The sequence below is a fragment of the Silurus aristotelis genome (assembly GCF_946808225.1).
Source record: "Silurus aristotelis genome assembly, chromosome: 4".
Taxonomy (NCBI): Eukaryota; Metazoa; Chordata; class Actinopteri; order Siluriformes; family Siluridae; genus Silurus; species Silurus aristotelis.
Window position 1 is genome coordinate 24,761,615 of NC_139577.1, and position 16,688 is coordinate 24,778,302.

At 38.8% G+C, this 16,688-nt stretch overlaps 1 protein-coding gene and 1 long non-coding RNA gene across 23 annotated transcripts in view; one reads left to right on the forward strand and one right to left on the reverse strand.

Annotated features, from left to right (window-relative positions):
• The window catches only part of LOC310724443, a 430,012-nt gene that overhangs the window by 161,940 nt on the left and 251,384 nt on the right, over positions 1-16,688 (reverse strand). The gene's annotated exons all lie outside the window — the stretch shown is intronic.
• The window catches only part of camk2g2 (calcium/calmodulin-dependent protein kinase (CaM kinase) II gamma 2), a 71,818-nt gene that overhangs the window by 35,020 nt on the left and 20,110 nt on the right, over positions 1-16,688 (forward strand). For all 22 annotated transcript variants that reach the window (XM_083538383.1, XM_083538389.1, XM_083538390.1 and 19 more), the window contains exons 3-10: positions 1,376-1,435; positions 6,024-6,078; positions 6,420-6,485; positions 8,183-8,255; positions 10,496-10,598; positions 11,340-11,423; positions 11,522-11,616; positions 12,265-12,387. In XM_083538383.1, the coding sequence (XP_083394509.1) occupies positions 1,376-1,435; positions 6,024-6,078; positions 6,420-6,485; positions 8,183-8,255; positions 10,496-10,598; positions 11,340-11,423; positions 11,522-11,616; positions 12,265-12,387 (659 nt within the window). The remainder of the gene's footprint in view (positions 1-1,375; positions 1,436-6,023; positions 6,079-6,419; positions 6,486-8,182; positions 8,256-10,495; positions 10,599-11,339; positions 11,424-11,521; positions 11,617-12,264; positions 12,388-16,688) is intronic.

A 16,688-nucleotide genomic window follows, 5' to 3' on the forward strand; every position in this document is an offset into this window, starting at 1 on the left:
TGAGCTGAAATAGGAAATGAGTTGCTTTGAGTTTAATGTTACAGTACAACCTAAATTTTGGACGAGTTCATGTTAGGCTGCAGACTTTTGTTTTACATTAGATGATGCTACATTACATTACAATACACCTAAAGTTTTTGTAGGGACAATAACTGACACTCCATTCTGATGTCATGTTAGAGTTTCAGGTGTTATTGCTGATTTATTTTCATCCATGCGGCTCGAAGTCCCTACTTGTATAAGAGTGAGCGAGCAGAGCAGAGCTGAGCAGAGACAGCAGGACCTGCTGCACTGAATGCATGATTAGAATTCCAGTCCTGATGCAGCCTTACCAGCAGTCTGGCTCTTTCCTGAGAAGCAGAAGTGTGTCTGTGTATGCGTGCATGTTATGTATACGCGTTAACATTCCTGCTGCTTTCACTGGTGCCCTCCTACTGTAGTTTTGCCGTGTGCTGTGCTGTAACCGTAGGTTGTGTGTGGGTGTGTTTTAAGCCTCTTTTTGTTTATCTGGGGTACTTGGCACATAGGGCATATTTTGATGTATTGGCGTGTTCTTAGATGTTTGTGCGTTTCTGTGGGAGTTCATATCGAATTCCCCAGATGACCTGAAAGTGCTGTTTTCATCAGACAAGCATCAGGCTTCTGCTCTGTCTGCAGCACCAGGTTCATGCCTCACACTTATCTATGCAGATGAGGCTGCATTTCATTTTTCATTGTCCAACCACACAACACACACTCTCACAGCCATAGACTGACTGACTTTTTAACCAGGTAGATACTGGACTTACAATTGTTTTTATTTCTGTAATATTTCAAACAATGTCTTTTTACAGAAATCTAAATCCTTTATTGAGCAAGCCAGGGACCCGAGGAAATGACATGAAACCTCGAGAAGAGCCGTATACTCAAATCAGAACCTTCCTTTTCTGGAAGACACTGGATCATGGGATTATAAATCATTTTAACAATTTATACCTTTTGTCATGTGTGTAGTATAAAATTCAAGTGTGCTGTAGACATGTACAGTACGAGCAGGTTGGGACAGTGTTTATGCATACAGAAGCAGTTCATCTACAGTACAGTCTACAAACTCTACAGAATCCACTTGAGATTGTATGCAGAAGCCGGAATGAGACTTTTACCTATACTGCTATGTGAGGTATTAAAGTCTGAAGCTCTCTAGGTGTCTTATATAGAAGTGTTTTAACGTAGACGATCTGTATTGCTTTTTCAATGGAATTTGTCCTTTTTATAAGATGGTTTGACAATAAAAAAAATCTGATTTGAGTTCTCTGTTTTTTTCTACTGAAGGTAAATGTTGGATGTGCTTTCTGAAAGTCTGAGTATTGTAAACATCATGCCATTGTTTCCACAGATCACCAGAAGTTGGAGCGAGAAGCCCGGATTTGTCGTCTGCTCAAACACCCCAACATAGGTGAGTATCTGATGCACATGCATACACACACACACACACACACACACACACACACACACACTCTCTCTCACGCAACTTATTAACACTCTGATTTTTCAAGTTACCACAGATTGGACAGTGTGAATTGGGTTTAAGTGAGGGGCCACAGTCAGCAGCCCAGTGTGAGTGCAACTGTTGAGTTGTTCATCAGACTGCTGTCTGGATGCAGACCCAGTGAAGTACATCAGCAGTACACCTGACCTAGTCCTGTAGCTAAAATCAACAGCGGGCAAAAAAAAAAAAACTGTCTGCATTTCAGTGGTACCAGTTCCCTCCCCCCCTCCCCCCCCAAAGTGAACCAGCATGGCTTCTGTATTGTGTTCTGTATTCTCATATATTTATGTAAATAATGTAGCTGACGGCAGCTCATCAGCCTAGAGACTAGAAAACTTGAGAGATCAGAAAACGAAACTAATACTAAACGAATACTAAACTTATGTAAAAGTGTGGTAGTGCGTTTTTATTTTTTTTATATTTTTTATATATATATTCCTCACTTATACAAATATCTTTTTAATAAGTATTAAGTCAGCGTTATGTCATTGAAAACTTGTTTGATAACCCATTTGGAAAACTGGCTGCCAGTCCAGAATGAATGTTTTGTGTTTAGATGCCCCTCCCATTAGTCATTTTATAATCAAACACCAAAGCTTGGAGTTTTGTGAAATCATTCTAATGTTGAGTCCACCTAAATGACTGAACGTTTTTCTAATATTATGCACCATAACAGATCATGACACAAATAATGCATAAAGACAAATGGACAGAGAAGTGATAAGATCAGCTTTATAATAGGCATGGCCATCTAATACACAGGCACAAGCAGAATTTACATTATTACAGCAGGGCAGATTATGAAGCTGAGAAGACATTGATACTCCTTTCACTCGAACATGGAAATGCACGTGTTGCTCAGCCGTCTGTGTACGAAGCATGAATTGCCTTCATTCAGTTTAGCAGCTGCTTTTTACCTGATTCAGAGTCATGAAAGTTTAAGTCACTAATCTGTTTATGTTTTGGAAAATAGAACCAAATAAGTGGGGATGGGAAAAACAGCCACACACACGCCTTTATTTCTGGTGTCCATCACACTGGTCAAGGACGATCCATTGATCTAACGTAAGCCGATAACCATAAATGGTTGTTGTTAAGCATTAAAAGGTAACCGATCCACATTACAGACCAGTTAATTACACAATACTGTAATTGTGAATTTGATGTGCTTGTACCTTTTCATTTTGTTTGTGTTGAATGCACCTGCTTGAGCATGAAGGAAGGAGACGGTTTTAGGCAAATGAGACGCAGACAGAGAGGTAACCGATGCTGTAGTGTGACGCCAATTTGCATTAAGTGAAGAAAAATGTGCATGAAGCTTACCATAACAAGTATCGCCTCATGCAAAAACATGAAAATAATGCCAGTATCACCTTAGCCTTGAGTTGCAATGCTTATGCCGGTTATGAGTTGTTGGTTGTAAACTCTGTCTCTACTTAACATGGATTAGGGGGACCTCTAACTGCACCTATATTTGCCTTTATTCGTTATTACCTTTTGTATTTTTCTTTAAACTTGGAGTGGGTATTGTAGCATCCTACACACACATTCAGGGTTCAAACTCAAACCCAGTTCCTGTTTGCTTCAAGCTGTGGTCCATGCATTCATAACGATTTGTTGTTTTTGTTGTAGATTTCCATCTTCTTTTAAAACATAGTGCATATCAATGATAATTGAAATCATTGTATCTTCGATTTTAAAATGAATGGAAAAAAAGCATTAGCCTTTAATCATTAGCGTCTCACCTCATTAGATGTTGGTTCACTCCTGTAAATACAGTTATGTGGACACCTGACAATAAGATTTATTTATTTTTCTTTTTTTGCTCACCCCATTCCACATGTTAGCTGTGATGATAACCTCTACTATTCTGGGAGGATGTTCCACTAGATTATCGGAGTGCACATTTGTGCTCATTCAGCTACAATGGTGTTAGGTACTGATTTATGTGAGGTGAGAAGGCGTGGGGTGCAGTCAGCGTCCCAAATGGTTGAGGTCGGAGCTTTATTTTGAGCCACTGAAGAGCTTTCTTTTTGATGAAAAAGAGGTATGGTCATGCTCGAACAGGTTCGGGTCCCCTAGTTCAAGTGAAGTAAAAATGAAATGCTACAGAATCCACATTTCCATTAAGTTTGGTTGTAATAGTTTGGGTAAGAACACATAAGGTTGGAAAAGTCAGGTGTCCCAGTTCTTTTGTATATGTATATATGGATGTATGTTGGAAATGCAAGCTTTATCACATTACATGTTCTTTAACGTTCTACTTTGTTAATTGGACAAAGAAGGACCCACTGAATGACACCTTTTGTTACATCAAACATGGCAGTATATTAAGTTTGTGGTCTGAAATAGGAATAACTTCTATTTCAGTGTAATTATATTCAGATGATTAACAAATGAAAGGAACAAGCCAACATAAATAGTAGGGATACTCCAGAACAGCTCCAGTGCATTCGAGGAACAACTCTACTGGTGAGGTGAACATATTCTTCCTCAAGATATTACTTCAGTTGGTGTTTTGATGATGGAGTTGGAGAGCGTTGTCGAACGTATCAGCAGATCTGTCCTCCAGTGATGCCTGCCAGTCGCATCCGATCCATCTGCCATGTCTCTTTGCTTTTTGGTCTCTTGTCTCTCACTCTTCTTCTTCTCTCTTCATCTCAACTTTTCAGCATAATGCATCCTCTCTCTCTCTCTCTCTCTCTCTCTCTCTCTCTCTCTCTCTCTCTCTCTCTCTCTCTCTCTCTCTCTCTCTCTCTCTCTCTCTCTCTCTCTCACACACTCACACTTACTTTTCCTCTTCCTCTGTCTGTCTCAAAGGGACAGCTTATCTTGTTGTCTGCTCTGACTGCAAATAAACTTCTAACAAAGGGGGCAATTGAGAGGGGAAGAAAAAGATCCTTTTACTCTCATTTCTCCTGCTCTCATCCACATTCAATGCTCACTTAGCGATGCTTAATGGTATACAAGCAGCACTTACACGTGTTTTAAAACTACTTACTGGATGGATTGTGTTACAGAATGCATCTAGATGGGTGTTTAATGTAAAATACATTGTGATTTCCAGGAAATGTGTAATACAACTTAGATTTTTAGATGTTTTTTTTTTTTTGTTTGTTTGTTTTTTTGCATGATCTGTTTACTTATTTTTAATCAGTTTTCTACTTGTTTAGCTTCTTTTTATATAACTGTTTTTTGTTAACTTCAAGCTACGCTGTTAATAGCTGCATTAAGGCAGTTTCCTTTGCATGACTAATCAACAATATAATTTCTTTTTCTTTTTTTTTTTCACCTGTAAGTCATTGCATCTTAAAGCACACAAATGATGTTCAATTGCATAGAAATCTTTTCCCAAAACATCTTCAGGGCAGGTCATTACAATTGACAGTTTGACAATCCCACAGCCATCAGTGACCCAAGTGCTGAGAGAGCAGATTTTCTGAGCTCTCTGTGCAGGAAGGATGGCGTACTCATGGCTCTCTCTCCTATGTTACTCCCAGTGACATCGGCCAATCATAGGCATCCAGGAGCTTATGTACAACATAGTATTTGAAAGTGCATAGACCCCTTCTTTTTATTCACATCATAAATCCACACTCCATAGCCCATTAAACAAAACAAAAAAAAAAACAGATTTCTGATAACTCTGCACATTTGTTACAAAAAGAAACGAACAAAAACCCTGAAATATCACGTGTTCACACTCGAAATTCAGCTCGGGTTCATGCTTTTTTTTTTTATTTAAGATGTTTCTACAATTTGTTTACCTGTGACCAAATTAATTGATTAGAGAATATCTAACAGCCTAAAATGCATATCAGATCCAGTCTAATCCACAGTTCGCGCGTCGCGATGAAGCACGCACACCCACTCGCGGCTGATTCACTTTCCCGTGAATAAGCGACTTTTGCAAACGCTATTAAATATTACACGGTTTATTTATGGTTTAGAATTTTTTTTACAGTTATATCATGTTGTTTGGATCTTGTTTGGCCTTGGACATGCACAAAGTCTGATTTTCCATTTGTGCCAAAAACTAGTTATAGTAAGTAATGAGTGTCTGGACAAATACAAAAGAAAAGTAACGAAATACAACAAAAGTCTGTACAAAATAAAGTTACATGGAATCAGTTGTGTAGCTCAAAACGCACAGAGATTGAGAATGAAATTGATTAAGAACGATTTTTATCCCATTATACTTAGCAAAAGTGACCAAATAAATCCTGTCTTTATTACTTATGTCCTCCTCATTTTAGATTTTTTTTTTGTTGCATGTTTTATTTAGTAGAATATGGAATTTTCATGTCTGTCTTTTGTGCACTGCATCATAGATGTGTGATATAGTAACTATATGTGACAGGAAACTTGGGTAGATGTCCTGTCACAAAATGCTGAGCGAACTTTCCTGGCTTTCTTGGTCTTTAAAACTGGAAAACCCGCTGCGATATTCACATCCCGTATCTGACTTTCTCTCACATTTTCGTTTTTTTCTCAGTGCGGCTCCATGACAGTATCTCAGAGGAAGGCTTTCATTACCTTGTCTTTGACCTGTGAGTATCTCTGACATTCTTTTCTATATCTGGTGATACATTGAAGCTGTCATGCTTTTCTGCGTTCTCAGCAGGTTTATTTGTGTTCCGTGACGATATTTTTGCACAGCTATTGCCAATCAATGTCATGAGGAACTTTTTATTTTTTAGCTGATGAGATTCTGCTGTTCACCATCAGTATGGTGCAAGAACACTGTGTGCATCTTAATGCGTTTCTTATCGAAGTGTGTTTAAACACTTTTTGGATTATTATAAATTGTTTATTCGGCAGAGTTATAATACAGTTTATACAATGCTTTAAATGTTGTTGTTGTTTTTGTGTTTCTTCTTTTTATCTTCAGTGTCACTGGTGGAGAGCTTTTTGAAGACATTGTTGCTAGAGAGTATTATAGTGAAGCTGATGCCAGGTGGGTCCATTTTAGTGCGTGCAACACACATTTACATTAGATTGCATGTAAGCGCGCACACACACGCACACGCACATGCACATGTAAATGCACAACAAAAATCCTGGTACTGAGGAATGTTTTGCCAGACCACAATTGTAAATAAAACATTAATTACCTTGCTGGATGAAATAATAGCCTCAGAAAAGCCTGAATATTATTTCCCCTGTATTGTAGACGTTGGTCACACAGCAGGTTGTTGCTCAAATATAATTTTTGGTCTGCATGTAAAGTGTCTGCATTGCAAATATCAAGTGAGTAAACTCAATTTGTTCGGTCTGCTTACATAATCAAATTGGTTGCTATAGTAACAATGCAGGTGTGCATACATCTGTAAGTGCACTGTATGTGAAAGTTAGTCACTCACATTGCCACCAGCATGGAGATTTCGTCATCGATTGCGTTAGCGTACGAGCGTTGTACGTTCATATTGTAAGTGGATTCACTCCACAACACAACCTGGAGGTCAGCGGGTGAAATCATTACTCTTTCACTCAGCTTGTGGATTTTGGCTGCGTTGAGCATATTCATGTGGTCAGGACATCTTTCTTTCACACAGTGGATAAGCAAAAAAATAATAATTTGAGTTTAGTTCCCAGGTTGAGAATAGTCTTAAAAGATGAACACTCCTGACTTCTCTGGAGAATATTTTGTTTTTAGTAAAAATGCTTGCCATGAGCATATACCCTACAGCAGCTCTGAGACATTTCAGATACAACAAGAAGTTGGTGGGCATGAAGTGCATCAACCGCATCCAATTTCTGTAGTACGAGTCAATGGAAGTGCACACAAAGTAGGCAGTATACAGTAGAAAGCACACAAATGTCAATGTTGACTTTAGCTCTTGTTCATACATTAATAATTGTGAGATGGTGAAGCTGGTCACAAAGGTAAATGATTTCAATGCTAATTCCACATGCGGTTTAATTGATCTATTCACCTTCAGTAAATTCTTTATGCCAATGATCACTGGACATGAAGTAGCACCTCCTAGTTAGTGCAGTTCAGTATATCTAAAGGGGTCTTTTTAGATGTACAAAGTACTGCACAAACATTAATACGCACCCATAGAAGCTGCTTTAATGTAGGCCAACTTTACTAAAGCAGGAGGCAACAAAAACACTCTAAACACAATGTAGACCAGAAGGCCTGGAGGCCAAGCCTGCCACCTAGCCTCCAGATTACAGCACAGATGCAGAGTTTGCCACCCACAAACAGCTTGGTGAACTTTCGAAGGCTAGATTTTATTCATTTGAATTTGCGAAAAGTCACTTATTTGCCAAAGTTAATTATTAGCATATTATGTTTGTCAGAATGTTTAAATTTTATTTTTGATTGCAGTTTTTCTCCATTGGTGTCTATGTTCGTTTTTTATTTATTTTCTTGTAAGCTTTTAAGATGTTGGCAGCTTCTCTGATTACAGTAATATCTAGAGAGATGTTTGAAATGACCAACTGCTTGGGTAACTAGGGTTCAATGCTAAATGTTCAACAATAGAAAATTTCCTCTGGCCCTTGTAGCAAATGTAAATGTATCTCTTTATGTTTGGTGCACTTTCCCTGGTTGTATATTTATAACCATAAAATCAATCTATCCACATTCAGAAGTAGCAGAAATTACAACGGCGATAACTTTCCTTGTCTCTCTTTTTGTTTCAGTCACTGCATTAATCAGATCCTGGAGAGCGTGAGCCACATTCACCAGCATGACATTGTGCACAGGGACCTGAAGGTGAGTCATGCCGTTGTTATGGAAACCTGTGTCGAAAGCAGAGGACGTCATCAGATGACCCCAATCCCACTTGAACCCCCTTCATTCGGCAACTGCGTGGCATCACGTGCACACACAGGCTTGCAGTGCAAAATGTCATTCACTGCCCTGGAGAACAATGCCTCCTCCTTATTATTATTAGTATTAGTATTATTTTATAATTATGGATTTTTATTTTAACAACTGTTTTTGTTTGAGCATCTTTAATTCATGACATCAGGCAATGGTTGATCTGTATGACATGAACAACCGCAAACTACAATAGCAGGAAAAATCAACTAATGCAAAGGAGACAGATCTTAAATGTTAAGCTATTTTATGACTTGCTTTGGTTCCATTACCTCAAATGACTGTATAAGACTGTAGAATAGACATTACTCATGATCACACACACTCATGTTAGTTCTCACGCTCCGGTGTTTTGTGTTGTTTTAAAGATTTCTAATCACTCTCTTGATATCACCTATATGAGGATGGGTTCCCCTTTTGAGTCTGGTTCCTCTTAAGGTTTCATCCTCATAACGTCTAAGGGAGTTTTTGCTATCAGAGATAAATAGACATCATTTTACTTTAATTCTTAAATTCTGTGAAGCAGCTTTGAGAAAATATCCATTGTGAAAAGCGCAATAGAATTAAACTTGACTTGACAGATGTACAATTTATGGTGCATCATAGATACTAGAACTTCCATTAGATTCAGCACCTGCCTTGTTTGCTTCTTCTCTGCATTGTGCAGTTCATTTGGCACCGTTGTTTGCACACTAAACTTACATATCATTCAGAGGGCTCTAGGTGATTAGATCTGTATGATTGTGTGTAGGTAGGTGAGAGGAACAGTGTCAGGACCTCTAGAGAATAATCTCCTGTGACACTGTTGGAGGAAGCATGGGTCTTTCTGGTTGTCTGACACGAGGATGGAACAGAACAGGCTGCAGAGGCAAACTGTGAGATCGGGGGCTAGAGAGTGCAGTCTTTAATCTCTCTCTTTCTCTTCTCATCACAAGCTTGGATATATTTCACTGTCTCTCACAGCTTACCTTTAGCCAGAGACAGCAGACACACAGAGAAACAAACAGTGATCTTAAGAGAGAAAGAGGCATAGTGGGATGGTTACCATAGCAAGCAGTGTGACGTCAGACTGCAGGGACGGAGGGGCTGGACTAGACCTGTGATGTCATCTTAAATTCTATTCATCAGTCCTGCCCCTTTAAAAGACGACGATAATGCAGATTTACAGCCGATTCAAAACATCTGTTAATTATATTAAGTTGCATGTAATTAAATAGAGCAGGAAGTTAAAATTCTGAACAGTAGCAAAGTAAGAAGACCTCATGAACCCCAGTACACCCTTCTCATTAAACTGCCAAGAGACATTAACATGCTGTCGCATCTTTCTTTCGGTTCTGCACTCAATCACAATACCTGGAGTCCAATTTAAAAACTGCTTAATATTCCTGCTGTGCTGTGATGAAAGACCCCTAATGGGATGTGCTTTGTACATTGATGTCTTCTAGCTCTTATCACCGTTGTTTAAGCCCTCGCTCTGTTTGCTCAGTATAACCTTCAGCATAATTGGCTTTAGGATGATGAGCAGGCCAAAGTGCCAGCTATCACAATTCAATAGAAAGTTCTCCCTAATGAAGGTCATACAGCTTCACAATAGAGTGGAAAATGTCACATTGTTCACCTCTGGCCTGACTGTGTATTTTACTGATATTTTTGTTTTTATTGTTTTCCTGATGAGTAACTAAAAATCCATGGCATTGCTAGTAGATTTTCCACAACAGAATCTTTATTAGAAGCACAGGCGCCTGTAGTGTATTTTCACTGGAAGACCCAGAAATTAATTTCCTGTATTTCCATTAAAATAAATTTTACTCATCAATAATTCTCTGATATTATTTTTAAGACCTGTTTTAATCTAGCACTTAATTACTGAAAGTTTAGCTAGTAGAGCAGTGTGGCAGACAGCAAAATATTTTATTAACACATTATTCTCTTTTGCGTTCATATTTATAGTAATGTTCATATATAAGTTTATGTTCACTGTATTGCTGTAGTATTGCTGTCAATTATTCCCTTTTTCAGTGTGGCATAAACACACATTAAGTGTAATGTAGTTCTTATTTAGGAAGGTCTAAATTTTTTGTTCATTAATAGAGGTAACAATGTGACTCTTTCTTTCTATGTTTTTTTTTTAGCCAGAGAACTTGCTGTTGGCCAGTAAGATGAAGGGGGCAGCAGTAAAGCTGGCTGACTTTGGGCTGGCTATTGAGGTGCAGGGAGATCAGCAGGCATGGTTTGGTAAGAATTTGACCTCATGCTCAACATCTGTTACAGCACAGTATAGGGCTGAGACCTTTTTAGTTACTTTAGTCATTGCTCATACACACTTTTTTGCTTTGTACAAAATTCCCAAAAGATGGTTCAAGCTTCTCCTTAAATGTATTATTCTTTCATTCCTCCCCCATGTGAGGTGGGAGAGGATCCAATACTGCTGCTAGATAGGGCTTTAGGTGGATGCTGACTGCTTATATATGTGTAGTGTGCACTCAAACCCAGGGCACTGATGCAAGTGAGCTTGTTTGTTAATCATAGCCAAATATTTGCTTGTTTTTTGCAATATTTATCTGTGTAGTAACAAATATGCTCTTGCATCTCTAAAAAAGGAATATGCATTGACAGTGAATAAAAACAGCCTTATCCTAGCTTAAAGTACTGAACAATGTGTGCAGAAATCAAAAACTGACCAACAGGAACTTCAGTCAACTTTGTCTTTGCTTCTCTTTACATACATGTTGAGTGAGGAATGAAATAGAGATCCTCCAGTACATGTTGCAGCAGTTAACATTAAACAGCAACACTGCAATATGTTATACACAACATTATACGATAAACTGACCAAACATAATTCGAGTAATACATATGCAGTCACTAAATGAACAAAAGAGTAGGAAATTGTATGGGTTTTAATTAGTAATCATTATCAGTTAGATTAAATATTTTACACAATTGGTTTTCTGAGCTTCTAGTTTCTCTGTACAGGTTTTGCTGGCACCCCTGGTTATCTTTCCCCTGAAGTTCTGAGGAAGGACCCGTATGGAAAACCTGTTGACATCTGGGCATGCGGTATTCCTCTCTCTTTAGACACTGATCTTTTGTATTCATTTATTATTTTTTTAGTCTGGTTTGCATTATTGTCGGTTTAATGCTATAAATCTGTGTAGGTGTGATCTTGTACATTCTGCTGGTGGGCTACCCCCCATTCTGGGATGAGGACCAACACAAACTCTACCAACAGATCAAAGCAGGAGCTTATGATGTAAGAAATCAAATTTGAAATGACGCTTTTCTTTTTTCCTCTTACTTGTCATATTAAAGAATTAAACGCATATTTTCCCTCAGAACTGTTTCATAGATTCTTTCCATTTCTTCTTTCAACTCAATGCCGGATCAGTTCGTGCCAGATAAATGGATTTGAGGCAGTGTTGCTTTTCGCCGATTAGTCTAGTTGAATTGGCAAGCAGTCTAATCAGTCAAACCTGTGACACGCAGAGTGTCACACCCACGGCCAGTCATATCGACCAAGAGCGAGAAGCCCAGACTTTATGCCTCTATTAATTTTGAATTGGCCTATTTGAGAGTTAGGTCACTTTCTAATCAATCAGAGATGCCCATGTTCATCACTCCTTAAATGTGCATAGCATTCAATAAGTTATTCTACAGTAGCTGTATGCTGGAGATGAAAATGTGCTTCTAACTTTAACATCTGATGCCCCTAACTGTTCTAACATGGTGTAAATGAACATTAACTAATAAAAAATATACATGGTCATGTAGGTAATTCATTGATTTATAAGTAAGAGTTGAACACTGTTTTTTTAATTCTCATTATATGTTCATAGTTAATCGGTTTGTGTCTTAAAACACTGTATTCTCTAACTTGTTTTCTTCTCTTTTTTTCCCCCAGTTCCCCTCTCCAGAGTGGGACACTGTTACTCCAGAGGCCAAAAATCTCATCAACCAGATGCTGACCATCAACCCGGCTAAAAGGATAACGGCTGACCAGGCCCTGAAGCACCCATGGGTTTGCGTAAGTGCTTTAACTTTCGATCTTATAATATTTTATAAAAGATGGCACAACACCACTTTTCCCTTATCAGTTTTCAAAACCTGGGTACAGGCTGGTGTTGCCCAATTAATTGTATCGCAATCGCGATATCAGCTTGTGTGCTATTATATGACAGCAAAATGTTGCGCTTTTATGAAATAAACAAGTACATGTGTGAACACATACTTTCTGAGAGCAGATTTTCCATGCTGCTAACCAAACAGAAAAGACCAGATAGTCTCATTTTAGGCAGTGCACGTGACTTTCCGGTGTGTGTGCAGCGTGGAGACCAGGAGATGGATGGCATGCAGACCGACACTGAATTGTTAGCCCAAAAAAAAACAAAAAAAAAAACGCTACCTCTGTTATATGGCGATGTTTTGGCTTTGATATTACTGGTACTGTGCAAGGTTTGATATTACTGGTACTGTGCAAGGTTTGCTAAATTAAAGTTGCTGCATCAAGTGGCAATATGACAAATGTGTAACAGCACAGAGAAAAATATGTTGAATGCGTGACTGAGAAAACCCAGATTAGTAAAGAGACAGCTTAACAAAACAAGGGAACCTGTTACCCAAACAAAACAAAGCACATTTACAGATGTGTTTGCAAAAGTCATGCCTTATGATAAGTGTAACATTTTCTGTCTCTCTCCGGTGTCTGTTACATCCTGCGCAAACAGGGCTTCTAGAATTTTTGCCACCCTATGCAAGATTCCTTTTGTCAAAAAAACATTTTTTTGTAAAAATTGTATATAATGCAAATGTTATTTTATTTGTAAAAAAACTTACTTGTTTTACAAATACACATTTCAGCATCACTAATCTGTGTACAATTTTCTTGATAACCAATCAAGTGAAACCTTTTATTGTATCGTAATCGCATATTGCAATGTTAGGACATGTATGAGGACAGTGTGACAGCAGTGAAGTGTGGAGTAGGAACGACAAACTGGTTCAAGGTGGAGGTTGGACTGCATCAAGGATCGGGTCTGAGCCCTTTCCTATTTGCAGTGGTGATGGACAGGTTGACGGACGAGGTCAGACAGGAGTCGCCGTGGACTATGATGTTTGCGGATGAAATTGTGATTTGTGGTGAGAGTAGGGAGCAGGTTAAGAAGAGCCTGTAGAGGTGGAGGTACGTGCTAGAGAAGAGGAATGAAAGTCAGTAGGAGTTAGACAGAGTACATGTGTGTGAATGAGAGGGAGGGCAGTGGAGTGGTGCGGTTGCAGGGAGAAGAGGTGGAGAAGGTGGAGGAGTTCAGGTACCTGGGGTCAACAGTGCAAAGTAATGGAGAGTGTGTTAGAGAAGTGAAGAAAAGAGTGCAGGCAGGGTGGAGTGGGTGAAGAAGAGTGGCAGGAGTGATTTGTGATAGAAGGGTACCTGTGAGAGTGAAAGGGAAAGTTTATAGGACTGTGGTGAGACCTGTGATGTTGTATGGTTTAGAGACAGTGGCATTGAGTAAAAGACAGGAGGTGGAGCTGGAGGTAGCAGAGCTGAAGATGTTGAGGTTTTCGTTGGGAGTGACGAGGATGGACAGGATTAGAAATGAGTTCATTAGAGGGACTGTGCAGGTAGGATGGTTGGGAGACAAAGTGAGAGAGGTTAGATTGCGATGGTTTGGACATGTTCAGAGGAGGGACTGGGATATATTGGTTGGAGAATGCTGAGGATGGAGCCACCAGGAAGGAGGAAAAGGGGAAGACCAAGGAGGAGGTTTATGGATGTGGTGAGGGAATAGATGCAGGTAGTTTGTTTGAAAGAGGCAGATGTAGAGGACAGGGAAGTGTGGAGACGGATGATCCGCTGTGGCGACCCCTAATGGGAGCAGCCGAAAGAAAAAGACAATCATGTTTCTACATACGCCGAATCATAGTTCAAGATTTTGTGCAGACTATTAATTTATATGCTTTTCTTTTCCTTCTACTGCTATTAGTCCATCAGGTTTTAAGGTGTGTGTGTGTGTGTGTGTGTGTGTGTGTGTGTGTGTGTCTCACATGCATTCTGAGAAATCCAAAGGCCAAAAGACTATAGGTTTATATTGGGAGTGACGACAATGGACAGGATTAGAAATTAGTTTATTAGAGGGACAGCGCATGTAGGACATTTTGGAGACAAAGTGAGAGAGGCCTGATTGAGATGGTTTGGACATGTGCAGAGGAGGGACATGGGGTATATCGGTAGGAAATTGCTGAGGATTGAGCCACCAGGAAGGAGGAAAAGAGGAAGACCACGGAGGAGGTTTATGGATGTGGTGAGGGAGGACATGCAGGTAGAATGGAAAAGGCAGCTGTAGAGGACTGGGTAGTATGGAGACGGATGATCCGCTGTTGTGACCCCTAATATGAGCAGAAGAAAGTAGCAAAAGAAGGAGCGCATGTTGCAATATTGACCTCAATAATTGCAACATGACATTTTCCCCAAATTATGCAGCCCTAGTATAGGCCAAAATAAAGGCCACATTTCTTACACTTTAAAATGAATTATTTTGTGACTGATTTATTTAAAGAGGTCATTTAAACGTACTTCAAATGGTCAAATACTCACCTGTTAGCACAATATGCCAAGAAATTTTCTAATTGTCTTTAATATAAGTTTTCAACCAAAGAACAGTGGTTCATATTCAAAGGTTGGGGATAAGGACTTTAAAAATCATACCATTATTCTGTCTACCTGTCAAATGAAGGTTCCAACGTGATGTCCAGTTACATGTTTTGTTTGTCCAGAAACCTAATTAATGATAATGTATCCTGTGCTAGTTAATTCACAATAAGGATCCTTGATACTAATACTTTCGGAATCCTTTTAGTTAAAGCACGATGTGTTTTTCTCTTTAAAAAAAACGTGTTTTGTTGGACAATATTTCAGCTTTCTCTTGCCATCAAACACAAAGGATGGTAAGTGCATACTTTCACAGGACTGACAGTTTGACCGACATGGCAGATGAGCAGCCACAGACCCATTTCCTGTTGAAATTAATCTGCTTACTCAGCACTAAGTGTTTCACACCAAAAACTCTCAAATAGTTTTAAAGGCAGGATTGTGTGAAGTTCTTTGAGACCAGTAAACGTTTCTTGCTCCAAAAAGCTCATTGTTTTGTTGTTCAAAACTTTGGCTTTTAAACTTAAATTCATTGCATAGAAGAGCAGAGAACCAATTGGAAAGCAGCCTTCATTTTAAAGGATGTATCCAGAGACATGTGCAAAAGACACTGGGCAGTCTGTATCTCCCGGGTCGATCATGGGAGGCTGAAAGTAACTACTAGACTGAATAAAGTGCTGAGACGTTCCAAAATAAGACACGCTGTTTCAGCTGTAGTTTGAATTAACAGTAACAATGAGAAAAAAAAGTTCTGGCTGAAATGAACTCTACCTAGTCAGCAAGCTGCTCATCTCCTCACATCCAACATGAATTCCACAGGATTTGATCCTGTGCACTGTGAAGACTCAGTAATTATTGCTTCTTCTACTGAGTCCCAGGTGATGGAAACATATACTTGCTGCATCTGAAATTGCTCTTTCAGACGCTATAAAGTCTATAGATGAATCTATAAGGGGCACTGTAGAGGGAGAAAAAGTCAAGGTAATGGGGAAACTGTCTTTGGCCACATTTATTAATAAGTGCTCCAGAAACATATCTATATATAGATTTACAGTTATATACACTTCAAACTAATTTTTTTCAATTCTTCCACCTGTTTTACTAAATAACTTGTGCATTTAGCATCTATTATGTAGTAAAAATTTGTATATTGAACTTATGGGGCAGTATGAGTATTAGTACATTGCACTATACAAAGAATATGAATTTTTTTATTTATTTATTTATTTTGGATTTATTTTTTCACCCTCTTCTGTGAATTTGTATAAAACATGACAGAGTGGCTGCACCCCACATATGTGATGAATAATGAATGAGTTCAGTTCAGACCCGACACTCCTTTCTCCAGATTAAAGGGCTAAATTAGTTCTTTTTTTTCCTCATCTGGACTGAGCCTGTTTCCTGCTGTCATTCTGATGGTGTATTCCTTTTAATGATGAGAAATGTCGTGCAGTTAAATACATCAGTTTTAAATCATTTGAAGTTTCTTGCTATTCTAAATGAGTCAGAAATCATCAGTAATTGTGCATAATGTACACGTACTCGGTTCTTTTCCTTTCTACTTTTTTGCGTTAGGTTTTTAGTTCTGAGCTTCGGAAGCTCTATGTTTCGGTTGGATGTTTTGCAGTAACTGTATGCTTTTTAAAAACTTGCAAATCTTTACGGAGTTTTGTTGTACCACT